Source organism: Monodon monoceros, unplaced genomic scaffold (genome assembly GCF_005190385.1).
Source record: "Monodon monoceros isolate NGI ecotype Baffin Bay Population unplaced genomic scaffold, NGI_Narwhal_1 Super_Scaffold_9, whole genome shotgun sequence".
NCBI lineage: Eukaryota > Metazoa > Chordata > Mammalia > Artiodactyla > Monodontidae > Monodon > Monodon monoceros.
This window is the reverse complement of record NW_021703786.1, coordinates 53,950,005-53,968,104: the sequence shown is the minus strand read 5'-3', so window position 1 is coordinate 53,968,104 and position 18,100 is coordinate 53,950,005. Positions and strand designations below refer to the sequence as shown.

Here is an 18,100-nt window from a genome sequence, read left to right as displayed (position 1 = left end):
ATGATGGAGGTGAGTGCAGGTGCTGACGGAGGGCCGAGGGAGGGCTTAGCTCACACAGGGGCCCAGAGGAGAGATGCGGGATTTTAGAGACAGTTTCTAAGAGGAAGTGAGTTTTGAGAGATGGGTACCAGTTAGGCAGCAGGCGGGCAGTCCCGGAGGAGGACACTGCATGAGTCAAGGCCGGGAGGCAGGAGAGGAGCCAGTGGGCTCCAGTAGGATCAGCTATGCCTTCTAAAATTCTATGCATGCACACACCGCCACTACTGGGTGCCAGACCGGTTTTAGGCGCAGGAGCTGATGAATGATGAGAGCTGTGAGAATTGTTGCAACAGTAATAAATAATAATAACAACAAAACTAATGTTTTTTGAGTGATCACTATGGGTCAGGCAATGCAGCTAAATATTTTGCATTCATTTTCATTTAATCCTTATAGTAACCTAGTGAGGGAGGTACCATTATTATCTCCATTTTACAGATGAGGAGATGAGGCCAAGTCTTTTGAAGCTGACCCTGAAGGAGGGTCATGAGGAAGTCCTGGAGACTCTCAAGCAGTGGAGGGACGTGGTCAGCAACGGTCAGGAGACAGTTGAGGGTCAGCAGTTTCCTGGGACATATCCGCATCCTGCCAATATCAGAGCTGATGCTGGGAGCCTGCAGGAGTCAGGATGTGTGATCCACAGCCAGTGGGGCCTTCCCGAGCTGGGTCAGCCCCAGGAGGCTCTTCCTGTCCTGTCTCGGAGCTGCCCCGTTCCCCCCCACTCCCCAAAATCAGGCACAAGCTTGACATGCCTACAGCGTGACAAGCTCTGGGGAACAGTGTGTGATAATATGTATTTACTGGGTGTTTAATGTCAGCTCCCACTACATTCCACAAGGCCAGGGTTTCTGTCTATTTTGTTCACCGCTCACACTCTTGGCCTGGACTAGGGCCTGACACATGGAAAATGCACAATAAAACTTTGCTGAATGAATGAATGACCCTCTGCCCTGCGGTCTGGCCTCCAGGGCATCTGCCAACTTTGTGGACATGGTCCCAGCTTCTAAAGTAATAGCTTCACACGTCCATGGCTCCTTCCTCAAAGGAAGGGGAGTGTTTATAGGAGAGCAGCAGATGGACCGGAGGGCTCAGTCCCACACAGGAGCCAACCTGCTGTGTTTGGTGGCTGCCATTGCTCAGATAGGGAAGCAAGAGCAACAACTGCTCAGGTGGACGTGGCCTCTCATTCATTCATCCAATACATATATTTTTTTAGCATCTGCCACGTGCCAGACACTCTTCTAGGCTCCAGGGGTAGAGCAGTGAACAAGAAAGACAAGGTCCCTGCCCAATGGAGCTTACATGCTAATGGGGGAAACAAAGAAAGAAGCAGATAGACTCCATAATGTCAGGAGCTAATCAGGATTATGAAGGAAAAGAAAGAAAAGGTTAAAGGAATAAGAAAGACAGGAAGGAGGTGGGTGAGGATGCCTTTGTTTATGGTGTCGTCAGGGAGGGCTACTCTGAAGAGTTGACAGTTGAGACCTGGATGAAGGGAAGGAGCCGGTCACGGGATGATTTGTGGCAAGAGCGTTCTAGGCAGAGGAAAAAGCAAGTGCAAAGGCCCTTAGGGGGGGAAGCATCTTGGTGAGTTTGAACAACAGCCAGAATCCCACTGGCAGAGCTGTGGAGGATAAAAGCCTGACTGGGGCGGCTGGGGGATGAGGACGTGTAATGAGGTCTTTCAATGGTTTTGCCGTTAAAGGGAAGCAGAGAAACAAGGTAGTAGCTGGGTAGGGGGAGTATTTGGTTAGCTAGCCATTTATCTCTTTGAGATGGGAATCATTACAGCTTACTGATCATTGATGGGAATGATCCAGTGGATAAGGAGGTATCAATGTTACGGGGCAGAGGGCGGGGAGGATTTTCAGGAGTAAAGTCCTTGAAAATTGAGAGAGGACAGGATTCAGTGCTCAAGCGCAGGGATTGACCAGCCTTGGGAGGTAAGGAGTTGCCTGTTGCTAGAAGCATTCAGGTTTACACTAGCAGACTTGAGAGGGCTGGTCTCTCTATCCCCAGCACCTAGCACTGTGCCTGGCAAAAACAGGGTGTTCAACATTGTTTGATGCATGAATAAATGAGCAATGCCGTAAGGGGAAAATCAAGCATGACATGGGCGGCTGGACCAGATGACCTTCTAACCAGAAAGCCTTCAGACCCGCAAACACCAGACATACCTGGAAACTGTGGAGCACAGCGACATTGATCTCAATGACAGCCCGGTCTTTCCAGAGTGAGGCCACCTTGTGTGTTTCCAGGCCCATCCTCCTGCCCACTTCCTGCAAAGGCAGAGAAATGGGGGTGAGTCAGTCTCTTGGATCCCAGCTGCAGGCCCGCACCTCCAGCCGGCCCAGCTGGACGGTCTTCATTACCTCCAGGATGTTGTAGCGCTGGACGTCACAGAAGTCCCGGACTCCGATCTCCGTGCCCATATACCAGCCGTTGAAGGGGCACCCTGGGAACTCAAGGCCACCCACCTCGAGCAGCATGTTGGCTACAGCCGGCAGGGCATACCACTTCAGCTCCAGCTCCCGGAACCACTCATACCTGGTAGGGAGGCAGAGCTGGTGGCAGTGGGGCCTTCACTTTGGCCCACACTCATCCCCCCCAAAAAAAACCTTCAAAGAAAGAGTGCACCAAGAAAACTCCTTTCCAAGTGCTGATCTCTAAGTTCATCCCACCTGGAGAGGTGAATTGACATACCACATGTCATTTGCTAATTATACATTCATTCACAAGTTCATTCACGCAAACATATTAAGCATCAAGTATTTGACAGGCCCTGTGCTAAATGCTGAGAACCCAACATAACACAGCACGTAAGGATTCCAGTGTCAGAAAGCCTGGGTTCAAGTTCTGCCTTACTGATTACTAGCTGTGTAATCTTGGGATATTATTTAGCCTCTCTGAGCCCTAGCATCCCCACCAACAAAATAGAGATAAGAGCATCAAACTCATGGGATTATTGTGAAAATAATAGTATCCTTTATTTGTATATTCATTCATTCCAGAAATATTTATAACTGAGCACTTACTATGAGCCAGGCACCCTGCTACGTATTGGGATATATTGCCGAACAAGAAAGACAAGATCCCTAATTGTCAAGTACCTTACAGACTATAAGTAGGTAAACAAATAAATAAATAGGAAAATAAAGACAAGGTGATGTGTCAGATGAAGGGTGAGGGTGCCTACTCTAGATTAGGTGTTCAGAAGAGGCTTCTCAGAACGGGTAACATTCAGGAAATACCTCATTGACAAGAAGAAATGAAGTCTGCAAAATTCTGGAGAAAGGGCATGTCAGGCAGAGGGAAGAGCAAGTGCAAAGGCCCTGAGGTAGAAGTAAGTTCAGTATATTCAAGGGACAAAAAGAAGAGCCCAGCCTAATGCCTGCTACATAGTGAGTGTCAATGTATGCAGGTAGTTTTGTAATTATTAGAGCTGCCTGGAGGAGGGGCTGAACCAGATGAGCTCTTGAAGTACTGTCATCAGTCAGGAGAGGGATGGCTAAGAGAGTTGGCAGGAAGGTCAAAGAGGCCTGGGCTGCACAGTGTGAGAATCTCAGAGCCTTTCAAGGATTCCTTTCCTGAGGTCACATCTTCCCAAGCTGCTAGAGCCTGGTCTGTCTAAGCCATTGCTTTCCTGTCACCATCAGCATCTCATTATAAGTCTGAGTCCCGACACGCAAGTGCAGAGTTGCTGTACAAGGGCGACAAGGCAGGCCTTGAAAGTTGGCCCTTCTGGGTATCACCTGCTGCTGGCTGGGTTTTGGGGGAGGTGCAGGGAGGGTCCTGAGGTCTGAGGTCTCACTTAGGAAAAGAGGGGGCATGCATGTGAACTCACACCCCCGGCACCCACAGCCTGCTTACTTGGGATGTTCCATGGGCACCTCAAACACAAGGTCGGGAGGGATTTCGAAGAGCTCAGGGTCACGGCCATCAGCCTGCAGGACCAGAGGCACCACATCGAAGCGGCCGTACTTGGGCTTCCAGCCCAGGTCGATGCACAGCTGAAAACAAGACAGGCCAAGTGAGTCTGGAGATCCAAGTCCCTTGACCCCTCTGGGCTCCACTGTCACCCACCAGAGCCGGATCTAGTACCTGGGTGAACTCCACGCTGGCAGGGTCCCCTCTGATGGTGCCATCAGGCATCTGGTAGCCGGCATACCGGATGAGCTGGGCGTTCCAGACCCGGAAGTCATGTTTCCCGTCGCTCCGCTGGGGGAACACGGTGATGGCCGACCTTCCCCAAGGTGAGGACAGTGCTGTTTACCACCCAGCTTCAGTGTGCGCTTCCAGACATCCCCAACAGGTCCCCTGCCCCCTCCTATCTTCCCACTCCCCAGCCCTCTGCACCCGAGCTAACTGAACCAAACCCCTGCAGCTCTGAGACATGCCAAGCTCTCGCTGGCCTCTGTGTAACCCGTCCACTTCCTGACATACCCTCTCCTTCCTTCTTCTTCCTGCAGCTCCTACCTTCCAGACCAGCCCAGGGACCACGTCCTCCAGGGAACCCTCCCCACCCCTCGGGCGCGGTTAGCTGCCCAACCCTTTCCCTAGCTGCACCATAGTTCTCTTTGCCATTGAGTTAGTTGGACGCTTGTCTAGTGCAAGGTATAGGTTCATAGTGGGCTGGAGCCTCGTCTTAGGGTCCTAGTCACTTCCCACCCCCATGCCTAGCCCTGTGCTGGGTCCTCATCAGGTGGGCACTGAGTGTTTGCTGAAAGGAAAAATGAATGAAGGACCAAATGAGTTGACCTTGACCTCCTTGGCTAGGGGAAGGGGAAGGTAAGGCAGGAGTGGTTCTGATGGGCAGCCACTCCCCCACCTCTAAGAAAATCACCACATTGGCTGCAAAAACAACTTCTCATCTCCTCTAAAGTGGGGAGCCTTAACCTCAAAGAGTGGAGAAGTTGCTTCTTAAGGATCCCCCCCATCACCTCCAAATGGCTACAAGTCAGAAAGAAACCAAGGAAATGGGCCACTGACGAGGCACTAAGCTCACGGAGGCCGGCTCACTGCGAGGGCTCCCTGAAGAAGCCGAGTCTTTCTCCTTTCTTTCTCCCTAGTCTCTCCTGGAGCCCAGATGCCTCCCCTAAACTCATCTGCATCTCTTGGCTAAGACTTGGGGACAGGGCGGGCCCCAGCGTAGCCTCGTAGCCTCGGGAAAAGCACACCCACCTGATGTTGCCGTTGTTGGTGGCATAACGCAGGTGTCTGCAGATGTGCTCGAACATCTCCTGGGCCGTGGAACAGCTCCGCGCATCGAAGACCTGCGTGCACGCAGCCCACCCAGACCATGCCCGTCAAGGACCGTGAGGACAGAGGCCTTGGAGCTGATCTTAAAAGCTAAGCCACGGGGACTGAGGGAGTGGCCCTAAACCCCACGACCCGAACGCCTCGCTGAGGAGTGCATCCTCCTCTCTGCCCCTTCATCCTTCCTCTGCTCTCCTAGGGGAGCCCAGGAGCCCTCAATTGGAAGACCGTATCAAAACCCAACCCCCAAGAAAACCTGATTCTCAAGCACCATGAGTCAGGATTCCCACAGCCTAGTTGCTTTATACATGTTACACATGGCCTCCAGAACATTTTATTACAGCCAGAGCTGGTTGCATTGGCATTTCTTATCTCTTTATCTGTCCAAGTACTTTCACTATTAGCCAGCAATAAAACGTAAGGACAGCTTAGGAGGCTAGGATAAAGGAAATGTCTTCTAAAAGCCAAGAATTCAGTCGAGGTAAACAACCAGGGCCTCAGCAGTTATAATAGCAAGGTCGTTTGGTTTCACGTTGGCGTTTAGTCTCTGAAATTTAACGCAAGAGAGAAAGATCGGCTAGAAATCCTGGTGCTGAGATTGGATTCTAGACTCTGGGGCGGTGGGGGTGGGTGGCCGTGAGCCCCCATCTCAAGCTCAGGGCCGGGGAGAGAGAACGCAGGGAGCCCCGGGCACAGCTCGGCGGGCTGCTGGGAGCCACTGCTCAGGGCCCGCCGGGCTCCCAGCTTCCTCTCCTGCTAAGGGAGTCCACCTGCAGGTTGGACCACTGGATCCTCCCGATGCAGCGGGGGGCGTTGCGCCAGGCCTGCTTGGTGGCGAAGATGAGCTCATCTCCCGTCAGCTGGTAGGTTCCTGTTGTTTCTATCTCCTTTGTTACCGCTTCCACCCTGGCCAGATGTTCCTCTATTTTTGCCCTGGGGGACAGGAAAGCATCAGGAAGATCAACAATGGGATGACCTTAAATGGAGACCGATTCAATCCACAGAAGCAGGAACTGAACTAGGACACCAGGAGGGCAAGATGTCTCTCAGGGAGACCGTCCCCTCCAGAGCCAGCTTCATGGGCATGTGGCCAGGGCCTTGAGCTCAGAAGGGCTCCGTGCTGGGTTTGACGCTCTGCTGTCTTGAATTCTTAATCATCTATGAACAGGAAGCCACGTTTTCATTTCCACACTGGGTCCTGCACGTTACACAGCTGGTCCTGATCCCACCAGCACCCTTGTCGTTTCTAGGAGTGTTTTCTCGAATCATATTCATCTCAGCCCGGAGTGCAGCGCTTCTCAGACACTTGCGAGAGCCGGAGCGGCATCCAGCAAGCCGCAGCCCCATCCTGCCTCTCAGCCAGGGGAGCACCCGTCCACCTTCCCTTGGTTAAGAGATGAATCAGTCCCTCCCACAGCAGATCCTGTGTACTGAGTACTCATTGTGAGCCAGGTACTGGGCGAAGCCACCCACAGTCAGGGTCTCACTGAGACTGTGAGGGAGGCATTTCTGTGTCCTTTTTATAGTCGGTGTATCTGGAAGGTTAAGTACTGGCCCAGGAACAGAAGTGTGGCAAAGAGGAAACTCAGGACTCAGACTCAGGTTGCCCTGATGCCAAGCCCAGGCTCTTAACCTTCTACCTTCCACACTGGGTGGGAGGGATTGCAAGCCCAGAGATATGCAGGGACTGCCCACGCTTCCCTGGTCAGGCCCAGACGGGGACCTGCCCTCAGGACTCAGCCTGCAGGACCCCAGGGCCGCTCAAGGAGGAGCCCTCCACAGTGTGGTCCAGCGTCACAGGCTGTCCACAGCGAGCTTTCTCAACCCCCGCGCCGCTCGGCCAGCTGTCCCTTGTGAGATTTCCAAACTGGCTTCTCCCCTCCCCTCCCAGCTTCAAAAATATCCCATAGCCAGGAAGGTTTTGAAACACACACACACACTCACACACACACACACACACACACACACACACACAGAGCAACCTTGAGATTTCCAGTGGGCACCAAAGACATTTCAAGTTGCAACAAACAAAACTATTTAAGGAATGAACTCCTGATTAAGGAGATTGGACAACTCAAGACAAAATGGCCTTTCTGTGGATGAAGAGTGTCTTGACAACTCTTCCCTGATTAAAGAAAAAAGCTCAAAGACAAAACACTCGGTGCTATTTATCTTCAAGGACACTCCTGGCATAAAGACCTGCTGGGTGAGGTTGAGGCTGCCCCACCGGCAGCCCTCCTTCCCCAAACAAAGCTTCTAGCGACATTCCCTGCCCTGCATCTGAGCGTGAAAACGGTAGCGACCGCCAGAACGCAGGTGCTTCCAACATACTTGGTAGTGTTAACGTGGGACTATGTAAGAGAAGATTACTTTATGTTCTCACCCAATTCCTTTAGCGTTTTACATTTTACCGCTGTTTTCAAATAGTCACATTTCTGAGGCACTAAAATGCTATGATGCCTATTAGTTCGGAAAAGAGGGAGTGGCTTTTGGCATCGGTGCACTGACTTTGGACAGAACATTCGGCAAGTTACAATTTCTAACTATACAATCCTTCACTCACGAAAGACTGAACCGGCCCAGCTGTCCATGCCTTTGGCTGCTAGTGTAATTGTAGGGATGGGCTGCCACCTGTCACTCACACCCCCAGGACCTCTTGGGGGATCCAAGCCATGGATTTGTGATTGTGAAAAGTGGAACTTTTTCCCTCTGTGAAAAGTAAATGGGTTTTCAGCAGCCAGCAAGAGCAGCCCTGTAGCTTCCTGGGGCTATAACACCCACCCAACTCCCTTCCATACAGCAGCAGGAACCCCCAGGTCCAGCATGGAGTCAGAACCTTCAAAGTCAAAGAGCTGGATGCTAGAACATTGAGGTTTAAAGCAGGGGCTCTGGCCCAAACTGCTTGGGCTCAAATCCCAGCTCTGGAACTTCAGAACGTGTGACTTTGAGCAAGTTACATCTCCTCCACAGGCTTTGGTTTCCTTATCTGTACAGTGTGGGGAGGATAATAATGGTACCAGTCCCATAGAGTCATGGTGAGCCTTACATAAGGCAGAGCCCAGAACATACCTAGCGCTCAGTAAATGTCAGCTTCAATACAGTGGTCCAGTGAAGCCCATCAAGAAAATTCCTTGACCCTGAAAAGCTCATAAGTCAACAACCAAGTTGAAAGCTTAAAGACCTTGGACCTCCTAGTGACAAAGCACTTCTGCAGAGGTTCTATTTATACAGCACACAGAGCAGCAAACCCCTGACAGGGTTCTCGGTCCCTCTGTACATTAGAATTGCCTTGGGAGCTTTTAAAGAACATGGGTATCCGCTCCCTCCACACTTCCCGAGAAGCTGATGCCCCCAGCCCAGGGGACCCTGGCACCAGTATTTTGCAAAGTCCTTAATGGCGACCACTGTGCAGCCAGGGTAGAGGATCACAGCCCCAGAAGTTAAGGGTCTCTTTCATAGACTCAAGGCCCCTTCCAGCTCAGACACTGCAGGTCAGAGCAGAGGGGACGTGGCATCACCAGGAGCCACTCTTTCTGCCATGGGGAGGGGGTGTCCCAGGTTACTTCTGTGGCTCACTTCGTGCAGTAAAGTGCCACGTGGGGCTGCACCATAAAAGCCACACTCCCCTCCCAGCCCATAAAACAGCAAATCCATTCCCTTGGCCATTCTGCCTTACAATCCCTTTGTGCATTTTTATTTTAAAGATATAAAAGGACCTAAATTAATAGCCATATATTTTATGAAACTCAGCAATATAGATCCCCACAGAGTGCAGTGCAAAGAGCTCTCTCCAAGTCAGGTGGCCTAAATTCTAGCTGGGACTGAACTCTAGCTGTTGCTGGGCTTCCCGGCTCACACTTGCAGGTGGAGGGCTTGGCTAGGTGGTCTCTGAGGTCCTTTCTATCTCAAACATTTCATAGTAAAAGGTTTTGTATATCAACTCATTACTTTGTGCCAGGACGCTGTTCCAAACTTATTTAATCCTTGCAACAATCTTATGAGCCAGGTTTTATCACGACCCTGCTTTGACCTGTGAGGAAGTTGAGGCACACAGAGGGTAAACAGATTTTCCAAGGATACAGGACCAGTTACTGGTGGAGAAGGATTCAAACTCAAACGTTTAGATACCCAACCCACACTTTCAACCATTACTGCCATGCCTCTTTGTCTTATGGTTTTGAGAACGTGTCCAGGGTCTTTCCCCTGAAAAACCACGTTTTAGCCCTCGGTCCATTGCAAACCTGGGAAGGAAAGGGGTCTGGGGTCCGAGGGAAAGGGCAGGAGACAGGAGAGCTCAGGGGAGGGGGAGGCAGCGATGCTGCAGGAAGCGAGACTTACTCTTTGAAGGAGCCATAATACTGGTTGACAAATTCAATAGCTTGAGGTAGAAGCTCATCTGGGAGGGTAGGCTTGTCCCTGGGTCCTATGGTCAAACTTTTGGGGTTCATGATGGCTCCCAGGCAAGACCTGGACTTGCAAGCGAGATCCTGGAAAGAGAGAGGTGACGGTGAGGCTGGCTGCCTGGCCCCTCAGCACAGGCGTTGATGGCCATCCTCCTCCAGAGCCAGCTGTCCTGGCCACCTCCTTCCACTCTGGCTGCTCCAGTTCCCTGCCACCCCTCTCCACCTCTGTGGCACCTCCTCCTTGGGGTCTACCAGGCTTTCCCCCGACTCATATCTCCTCTCCTCTACTGGCTGAACCCCAGTGGCTATGGGCTGGGGCTGCTCCCACCACCCTGGGCTCAGTCTCTGGCCCTGCCCCCGAGCCAGCCCCAGACCCAAAGTCAACAGCTCGATCCCTGGGAAGATCTCAACTACCTTCTCATTTAAAGAGGCTGATATGACTCCTGGGGACAAACTATTGCTTTTCAGCCAAAATGAATTGAGAAGGTGCAAATCCCAAAGCCAGGGGATGGCACAGAAAAAATGCTGAAAGAAAATACACCCAAAGGTTAACAGTGGTCATTTCTGGAAGGTGTGGGAAATGACCCTGCTTTCATGGTCTTGAAATTTTCAATTCTTTCCCACTTAACAATCACAGAATACATTCTAAAGTTAGAATAAGAAACTTAGAAAATAATAAGTAGTCCAACTACTCACTGGAGGCTTGAACCCCTTTCCAACCTCCCTATCAAATAGCACTTGAATCCTTCTAGTGATAGGGAGCTCACTACGGGACTGGACTGGATAGTTCAGTCCAGCTTTGGACAGTTCTGGTAGAAAATTCTCCCTAATACAATGCTGAAATCTGTCTCTCTGAGAAAGAATTAATTTGTTCCTGTAATTGCTTATCTCACCTTCTGGATTATCCATCATCCATCGGGGAGTTAACAGGGAGTTAGCATCATATACTTCCCACTGTAATTTGTGAGAAACAAGCGTCTCTGTTCCCAGTACCCTTTGCCCAAGCTGATGCGTGTCTGGTTTGCCCAAGGGGACATCTGTTTGATCCATTAAGGGCCTTGATGGCTTCGCTGACTTGGGACAAAAGTGGTTCTCCCAGAAGCCCCAGACTTCTCACCCCTTTGGCCTTGTGGTGAAGTGTGTCTTGGAAAGTCATCCCGCTGCCCCAGTTTTTGATCCTCAGGTGCCGTGGGCAGGCTGATGGGGGTGCAGCCGGCTTGACCAGGGATTCTGGAGACTGCTAAGAGGGAGCAAAACAACAGGGATTTCCAAATGCCTCCAACCCCAGGACTCCATGGGTCTTTCCCAGGCCCTAGGCCCTGCTTGGGCTCTGGGTGGCTGAGGAGCTGTGGGTGGGTACACAGGTCCCAGTGTCGGTCCACATCCCTCCTCCCTTTCAGGCAGCCTGGCCGCCTGGGCCAGCGACTGCTAAGAGCTCCAGGTGCCTGGGCCACTGGCCAGGCTTCTCTCTTCATCCAAGAGCCTGCCAAATGCTCCTTCAGGGGAACTGCAACAGGAGGGACTAAGGTTAGAAGTGACAGAGATTACTGTCACAGCCACTGCTCCTGAGAACAGAAATCAGGACAGGGAGAATGTATCACTGCCTTCCCTGAAGGCATTTAAGAATATGAAAGCCAGTTCTCTGCCCACCTCTCTGGAACACTGAGGGCCAAAGCACTTAGGGAAGGTGGAACCAGTGGGCTAGGGGCTGGGGCTGGGGCTGGAGGGTCAGCTGCTGAGTTCAGAATTATTTCTGAGCATCTTACTCTGGCTCCATGAGTGGTCTGCCCTCTCCCAGGCTTGCCAACCCACACAGGCAAGTCACCCAGGTGCCTGCGCACCTGGGGGGCCACCACTCCCGGTCACCATGGTTCATCCCGCTCTCCCAAAGCTCTTCCTCATCCCCACCTGTGTCCCCGGGTCTCTACTCACTGCCCCAGACCTCAGCTTCCACCAGGCTGCTGTACCTGGGCGAGCGGGGAAGGGGCTTCCCACACCCAAGTGACTCACTGACCTTTGCTGTCCCCGTGAGGGGCTGGGGAGACTCATTCCGGTGCTTGCCGAGGTTGTGACATTTGGGGTCATCCTGTGTCACTGGACTGCAAAAGGAAACAGCTATCATGAGATGGAGTATCTGAAGGCACGGACGGATCTCAGAGTTCCCTCTGCCAGACCCTCATTGCGGGGGGGGGGGGGGGGGGGGGTGAGGTCTAGAGGGTGGGAGTGAACGTCAGCGTTTCCAGTCAATGTGGTGAGGGAGGCAGCTGGCCCATCCAGTCTCTGCACCATCACTACCCTCCCTCCTCCTTTTCTTCCCTTGCCTGCCCCCTACAAAGCCAAAAAGTCAGGAGGGGAGCTGAACCAAAGTGAACGGCCCAAAGGGTGACCCACAGAAGCTCTGCGAAGATGCCCCCTTCCAAAGCCGAGTACAAACATGGTATAGGGCTAAGCTGGCAGTGAATGGCTCCTTCAACCCTGTCCTCCCAGGCCAGCAGTACTGTCCACCAGCCACTCCCTCTTTGGGACTTCACACTTTTTTATTTAAAGTACTTGATTTATCTTGGTTTGTCTATTTATTCTAAATTTTTATTATGGAAAATGTTAAACATACACAATTAGAGACAAGAGTGTAATAAACCCCCATGAGCCTTTCACCCAGATTCAACCCAATCGAACAATTATCAACCCACGGTCACTTTTATTTCAACGTTACTCTCCCAGCCCCCACTCTCATTTTAAAGCAAGTCTGAGACCTCACGTCATGCCTAAATATCTCGGTATTTCTGGAAGAGAAGAACGCTTTTTAAAAATATATTGGTCTATTTGCTTGACAACAACAGATTTAAAAGAATCCAGCCTATCCTTTGAAGAAGAAGAAGCCCTAATAGTCTGAAGTCATTCAGAAACCATTGGTTCTGGTTTGGGATTTCAGGTTCACTCTCCCAGTAAATGCTACAGAGAACAGAAGACACGTGAGCATCCATCCAAGAGTCACACCCTACACATGCCTCCTCCTGGGGCATCTCGTAAGAAAGCCTCTTGGGTCCCATGTTCTTTGCAGTATTTTCTGGGGTGTGTACACATCCAAAGGGAAAGGCGGTTAGAGAGTCCTACAAAGGTCGCTCATTTTCCACTTTACACACACCTGTGATGTCGGAAAATAACAAATAAGCGTGTGTTGCTTTTGTTATTGGAAAAAGTAATGACAATTTATATTCGTATTATATAATTACATACGTTATATAGTTGCATTATATGATAACTATAAAGAGATAGCGTCTCTTTAAGAGAAAGTAACTATGTATCAGAAAGCAAATTCTATCTGAATCAAGTGATTCAGCGGCCCTGTAAAGCACCCTCCATGTGACTGGCCGTCATCACCCCTCTGGTCTGGTGTGCCCCACCAGAAAAAAGCCAATATAGGGTCATCTGGACATTCAGAACAGGTAAGCCATGGCTGAGCAGTCATCATGGGGCTGCCTAAGGGGGAAGATGCTTTGAGGCTGGGGTCCTCAGGGAGGCAATGCTTTACTGCCCTTCTCAATCTTTTACCATCACCCTTCACCCCCAAGCCCCACCATTCTTATTCATGTTTCCTCTCATTTACTTCTGGCCATAGAACTGGAGAATTTGAGAAGCTTACCAGTCCATAGTAACTTTTAGATTGAGAAACAATGTCTTTGTTCACTTAGCGTAACTATTGCTCCCAGATATTAAAAAATTACCTAAAAATCCACTCTACAGATGGGCCATAGTGAGCCTGACCCCACCACTTAGGGCTGGATATTTAGATTGTGTCCAGTTTCTCCACTATTATAAATAATGCCTCAAACCGTATACATGGTCTGATGCCGGCTCCGTGCGTGCGTGCGTGCGTGCGTGTGTGTGTGTGTGTGTACAAAAGCATAGAAAAACACCTGGGGGAAATGCTATCAGATATTAACAGTGACTAGCATTAATTGATAAGATCACAGATGATTTGAATTTTCTTTATCTTTGTCTGCATTTTCCAACTTTTTTTCAGTGACCATGGATTCCTTTCATAATTGGGAAATTTTTTTCAATTTGAAAAAATGAACGCAAAGCTATGCACACGGTCCTCTCTCCCCTAGTGATTTCTTTGGGTTAGCTGGTGGAAGATAGGGTGCCCAGAAGCCCGGTGAGCATATTAAGGTTCTGGCCAAATTATTGCATTGCCAAATTATTACATCATCCATCCAGACACGTGCAATTTGGCTAAACCCACAGTTGTGCTTGGTCCTGCTTGGTCCTCCACGGCAACAGGGACCCTTAAGGACCTGCCATCAAAAGGAGAGCTGGAGCGTGGCTCTTGCTGAGACCCAGCACTGTCCACAAGCGCTTGAGGGAGAGGACGCTGAGGTCAGAGCTGCAGTCCGTGGCTCGTTTGGGGACTGATTCCCCTGCTGTTCGCACTCCGCCACATGCTCCCACCTCTCCATACACCACGGGTCGGGGGCAAGGAGGCGCTCTGGAAAATGGATCTTATCTGTAAATCAAGAACCTCTTTGCTCTCTTAACCCTATCTATCCTAAAGGGTGTAGCAGCCCCAGGGCTGAAAAATCCAGAAAGCTCCCAAGTGCTGAAACGTCCACAGTTCCTACTCCATCCCGTACAGACGCCTCTGAGGGGCGCATGTCGGGCTTCTCTGGGTCTTTGTGGCTACTGAGTTGCAACCCCTTAAGCGTTCTAAACCAGGAAAACCCTTTAAGTAAATCCTCATCGGAATCCTACAGAGCAAACATTCCAATCCTCATATTTTCCCCGGAAACCCGAGGCTCAGAGAGGGGCAGTGCGCGCCGGGGTTCGAGCCGGGGCCCCGCGCGGTGCCGCCCGCCTCCCTCCCAGGGCGGATCCCGGCCCGGCGCAGTACCTGGCTCGGCGGGGGCCGCAGGCTGGCTGCGGCCGGAGGATCCTGCGAAGGAGCCGGCAGAGTCGGGGCCGGGCAGCCTCGCACGCCGCGCCCAGCCCCTCGCGCATGGCCCCGGCGTGGGCGCAGCTCGGAGGGCGCCCTGCGCCCTGCCGCGCCGCCCCTTTATCGCCGCCGGACCAAGCAGCCCCCTCCCCGGGGCGGAGCGAGCCGGAGAAGCGGCCCAACTCGGCTTCACCCCGAGGTTGGACCCCGGCCAGAGTGTCAGCTCCGCAGGCGGCCGCCGCGTCCCGCGCCTCCGCTCCAGCTGGCGTCCGCAGGGAAGTCTGTCTTCTGGATGCCACTGGACTTTCTCTGGGCTGCGACCCCGGGGCAGGTATGGCCGGCCTTGGGTTTGTCATTCCCCATGAAAAAACAGTAATGTTCATAATAATAACTCCTACTGTACAGTGCTTTATAGTTTACGAAGCAAGCTCTCCTGTCATTTCATCTATCCCTTACTAAATCCAGTCAAGAAGGCACTTCGATATTGTTATCCCCACTTGACAGAGAAGGAAGCCAGACAGAGGTCCAGAGAAGTCAAGGATCTTGCTTGAGACCACACAGCAGCCCCAGGGCCACAGCCCAAGCTCTCTCACCTGACAGGGATGCCCTAGGAAGTGCTATTTCTTTCCCGCATGTTCAGTGCAATTCCAGGAAAGAAGGCCCAAGAAAGGTCGCAGCTGGGGGGTGACTTTCAGTGGGAGACCGGGTGGCTGGGCAGTTGGACCAGGAGCCCCCTCAGGTCCCTTCAGGCTCCTGAGCCATATTACTTGGAAGGCACAGGGCCACTGACCTTGCTCCATCTGTACGCTGCCTCTCACACTGGGATCAGGGTAACTCCTAGGGTCCAGATGGGGACAGGGCAGCAGCCCTGACCCCAGAGCACAAGAAGCCCTCCTGCACATACTCCAGCATATTTAATCCTAAACCCAAATTAACGTGGAATGAAAGAGGGTACATATTTATTCTGAGCCAACTGCAGCCCAGCTTGACTTTGTCCCAAATTCCATTTACCTTCACCTAGCTGTTCCCAACATTTCCCTTTGTCTGTAAAACACAGACACATGCCCCACGTTCACTTCCTAATCATTTGTTTACACAAAATATGGAACCATTACTCCCATATAAAGTTCTTGGTCTTATTACACCTGAATGGATTTTAAAATTACTTTTCAAGATCAAAACATATTAATTGGCTCCCACTGCTTTCAGGATAAAATCCCCTTTGTGCTGCTGCTTCCTCTTCCAGTAACATCCTCCCCCCCCACCCCATCCCACTGTGGGTGCAGTCCAGCTGGGCCTACCTCCTCTCTAAAGCCCTCTCCCCACCCCTGCTCCCCCCACCCCTGCTCCCCCCCACACACACTACAGCCAGGCCAGGCCCCCTGCAGCATCCCCAGAATATATCCCAGTGCCCCCAAATTCTCCTGTAAACTCCTGTCTACCTCTCTGTACCACCCCAACCTCACTCCCAATTTTTGTGTATTCCTCCCCAAACCAGTGAGGAAGGTATCGTTTCCCCATTCCCTCCCTGACAGGGGGACTTGGATCTCTTTTCTCTGTACCTTTCTCAGCCCAGCACACACCAGGCCCTCAGAGAGAGTCCATAGAGTGTAGAGGTTATGAGTTTAGACTTGGTTCAAACCTCAGCCCTACCACTTTCAGATGTTGACCTCGAAAGTCACTCAACCTTGTAAAATAAGGCTAATAGCAGTTCCTGCCTCATTACTGACACAGTGATACGAACTTTATAAACATTACCTGTTCTTTATAGCTGCTGTTTATGCAATGAATAAGTGGATCAATTTATTATTTACTTAATTGATAGATAGAAGGGCTTCACCGACAGCCCCATGACCCCCAGCACAGTGCCAGAGGAGTGGCCCTCAGCAAATCATTGTTAATGGGCTGGAACATGCCTAGGACTAAAAGCAGGGCAGCCAGTGTAGTGGTCATCAGTCAGGATGCCCGGGTTTGACTCCTGGCTCTGTCATTTGCTAACTGTGAGATCTTAAAAATTACTTAAACTTTCTAGCCTTCAGCATCCTCATTGCTACAGTAGGTGGATAACAAAAGTTCCTTCCTCACTGATTGCTGGGAGGACTGTTAAATAAATTGACGTGTGATATTTTCTCTCAGTCACCTCTCATATCTGATTTGAGCACTTCTGCCAGCCCAGCCCAGCTTAAAAATTTGGGGTAAGTCATCTGGTTTGCCTCAGGTCAACCTACAGCTCAGGTGTCCTGAATGGTCCCAAAGCACAAGACAGTGCTAGTAAAGGGTCTGGAATTCAAAGCTGAAGGCTGTAGGCCACCCTGTAAGGGTTAGGGGAGGAGGGGGATTCAGGATGGTCTTGAAAGATAGGGGATGGATTGGGTCTGGATGAATCAAAGGAGGAATGGGCCGTGTACAGGCACTGGGAAACAGAGGAAGGCTGGGCTGGGCAGGTGGGATGGACCTTCTGTTTGGGAAGGGTGATCGTGCAGAACCCTGCACTCAAGCCTCAGTGTGGTGACGGGCAATGGGGAGCCACTGCAGACTCTAGAGCAGGAGCATGACCTGCTAGAAGTCAAGTTGGGGTGAGAGAGGTCAGAGCCAGTGTGGGGGCCGCAGTTGGGGGAGGCCAGTCGACCGGGGCTGCAGTCATGAGGCAAAGAGAAGGAAGGGATGACCAAGAAGAGTCAAAGCAGATTCCTGGGGTTCAGGCCCTCCAGAGACCCCAGGAGGAGCGATGAAACTGCTGTCAGTCTGCAGCATTTGAGTCTGCAGTGCCGGGAGGGCATCTAGAGGCCATCCAACCCTGCGTTCTCATCTGTTGGTCTCTTGGCCACCTTGGCCACCACAGCCCAGACCGCCTGGTTTCAAACGTTCTCTCCTCTCGTTCAACCCACACGCTATATCTTGACAAACTTGCTAAAGAATCTACAATGGCTCCCCGTGGCCAAGCAGAGAAAATCCAAATCCCCTGCTCTGCATTCAATCCCCCGGGCTCTGGCCTGGCCTCTCCTATCCCAGCCCCCAAGTCCCACCCCAGGCCCCAGCACAGTCATGCTTGCTTCTGTCTCTGAGACTTTGCCCACCCTGCCCCCTTCCTGGAACGTCTTCGCTACTTCTCTTCACCTCCCCACATTATACCCACCCTTCCAAGTCCACACGGAGCCGCTCACTCCTGTGAAGCTCCTAGAGGCCGCTCTGTTTGATGCTGACGTTGCTCAACCTCGTCCTACTGCCAATAGCAATAACAACACTGATGACTGCAACAAGTACCATTTATGGGGCGCCGACTCCCAGGGCTATTAAGTAGTAAAGCCTCCTGCTTATCCCCAAGCCCATGCGCTTACGTGCGCTGCTTTTCTGGGTTGCCCAGCTGCCCGCCTGCAAGGGGCACCCTGCCCACTGTAGTCCAGGGGAAAGGCTCCTCTGGGGCCGTGGGGCTGGGAGGCTGTGTGGTGGCCCTGTGTGGCCTGGGGCT

The 18,100-nt window shown here is 51.7% G+C and overlaps 1 protein-coding gene across 1 annotated transcript in view; it reads right to left on the bottom strand.

The window, feature by feature from the left end:
- NOS2 (nitric oxide synthase 2) overlaps window positions 1–18,100 on the bottom strand; it is a 44,543-nt gene that overhangs the window by 23,754 nt on the left and 2,689 nt on the right. The window contains exons 3-11 of the mRNA XM_029211004.1: window positions 11,713–11,797; window positions 10,816–10,938; window positions 9,634–9,782; window positions 6,066–6,228; window positions 5,221–5,312; window positions 4,141–4,282; window positions 3,910–4,049; window positions 2,412–2,586; window positions 2,217–2,318 (exon numbers count right to left, since the gene is read on the bottom strand). Of these exons, the coding sequence (XP_029066837.1) occupies window positions 2,217–2,318; window positions 2,412–2,586; window positions 3,910–4,049; window positions 4,141–4,282; window positions 5,221–5,312; window positions 6,066–6,228; window positions 9,634–9,782; window positions 10,816–10,938; window positions 11,713–11,797 (1,171 nt within the window). The remainder of the gene's footprint in view (window positions 1–2,216; window positions 2,319–2,411; window positions 2,587–3,909; window positions 4,050–4,140; window positions 4,283–5,220; window positions 5,313–6,065; window positions 6,229–9,633; window positions 9,783–10,815; window positions 10,939–11,712; window positions 11,798–18,100) is intronic.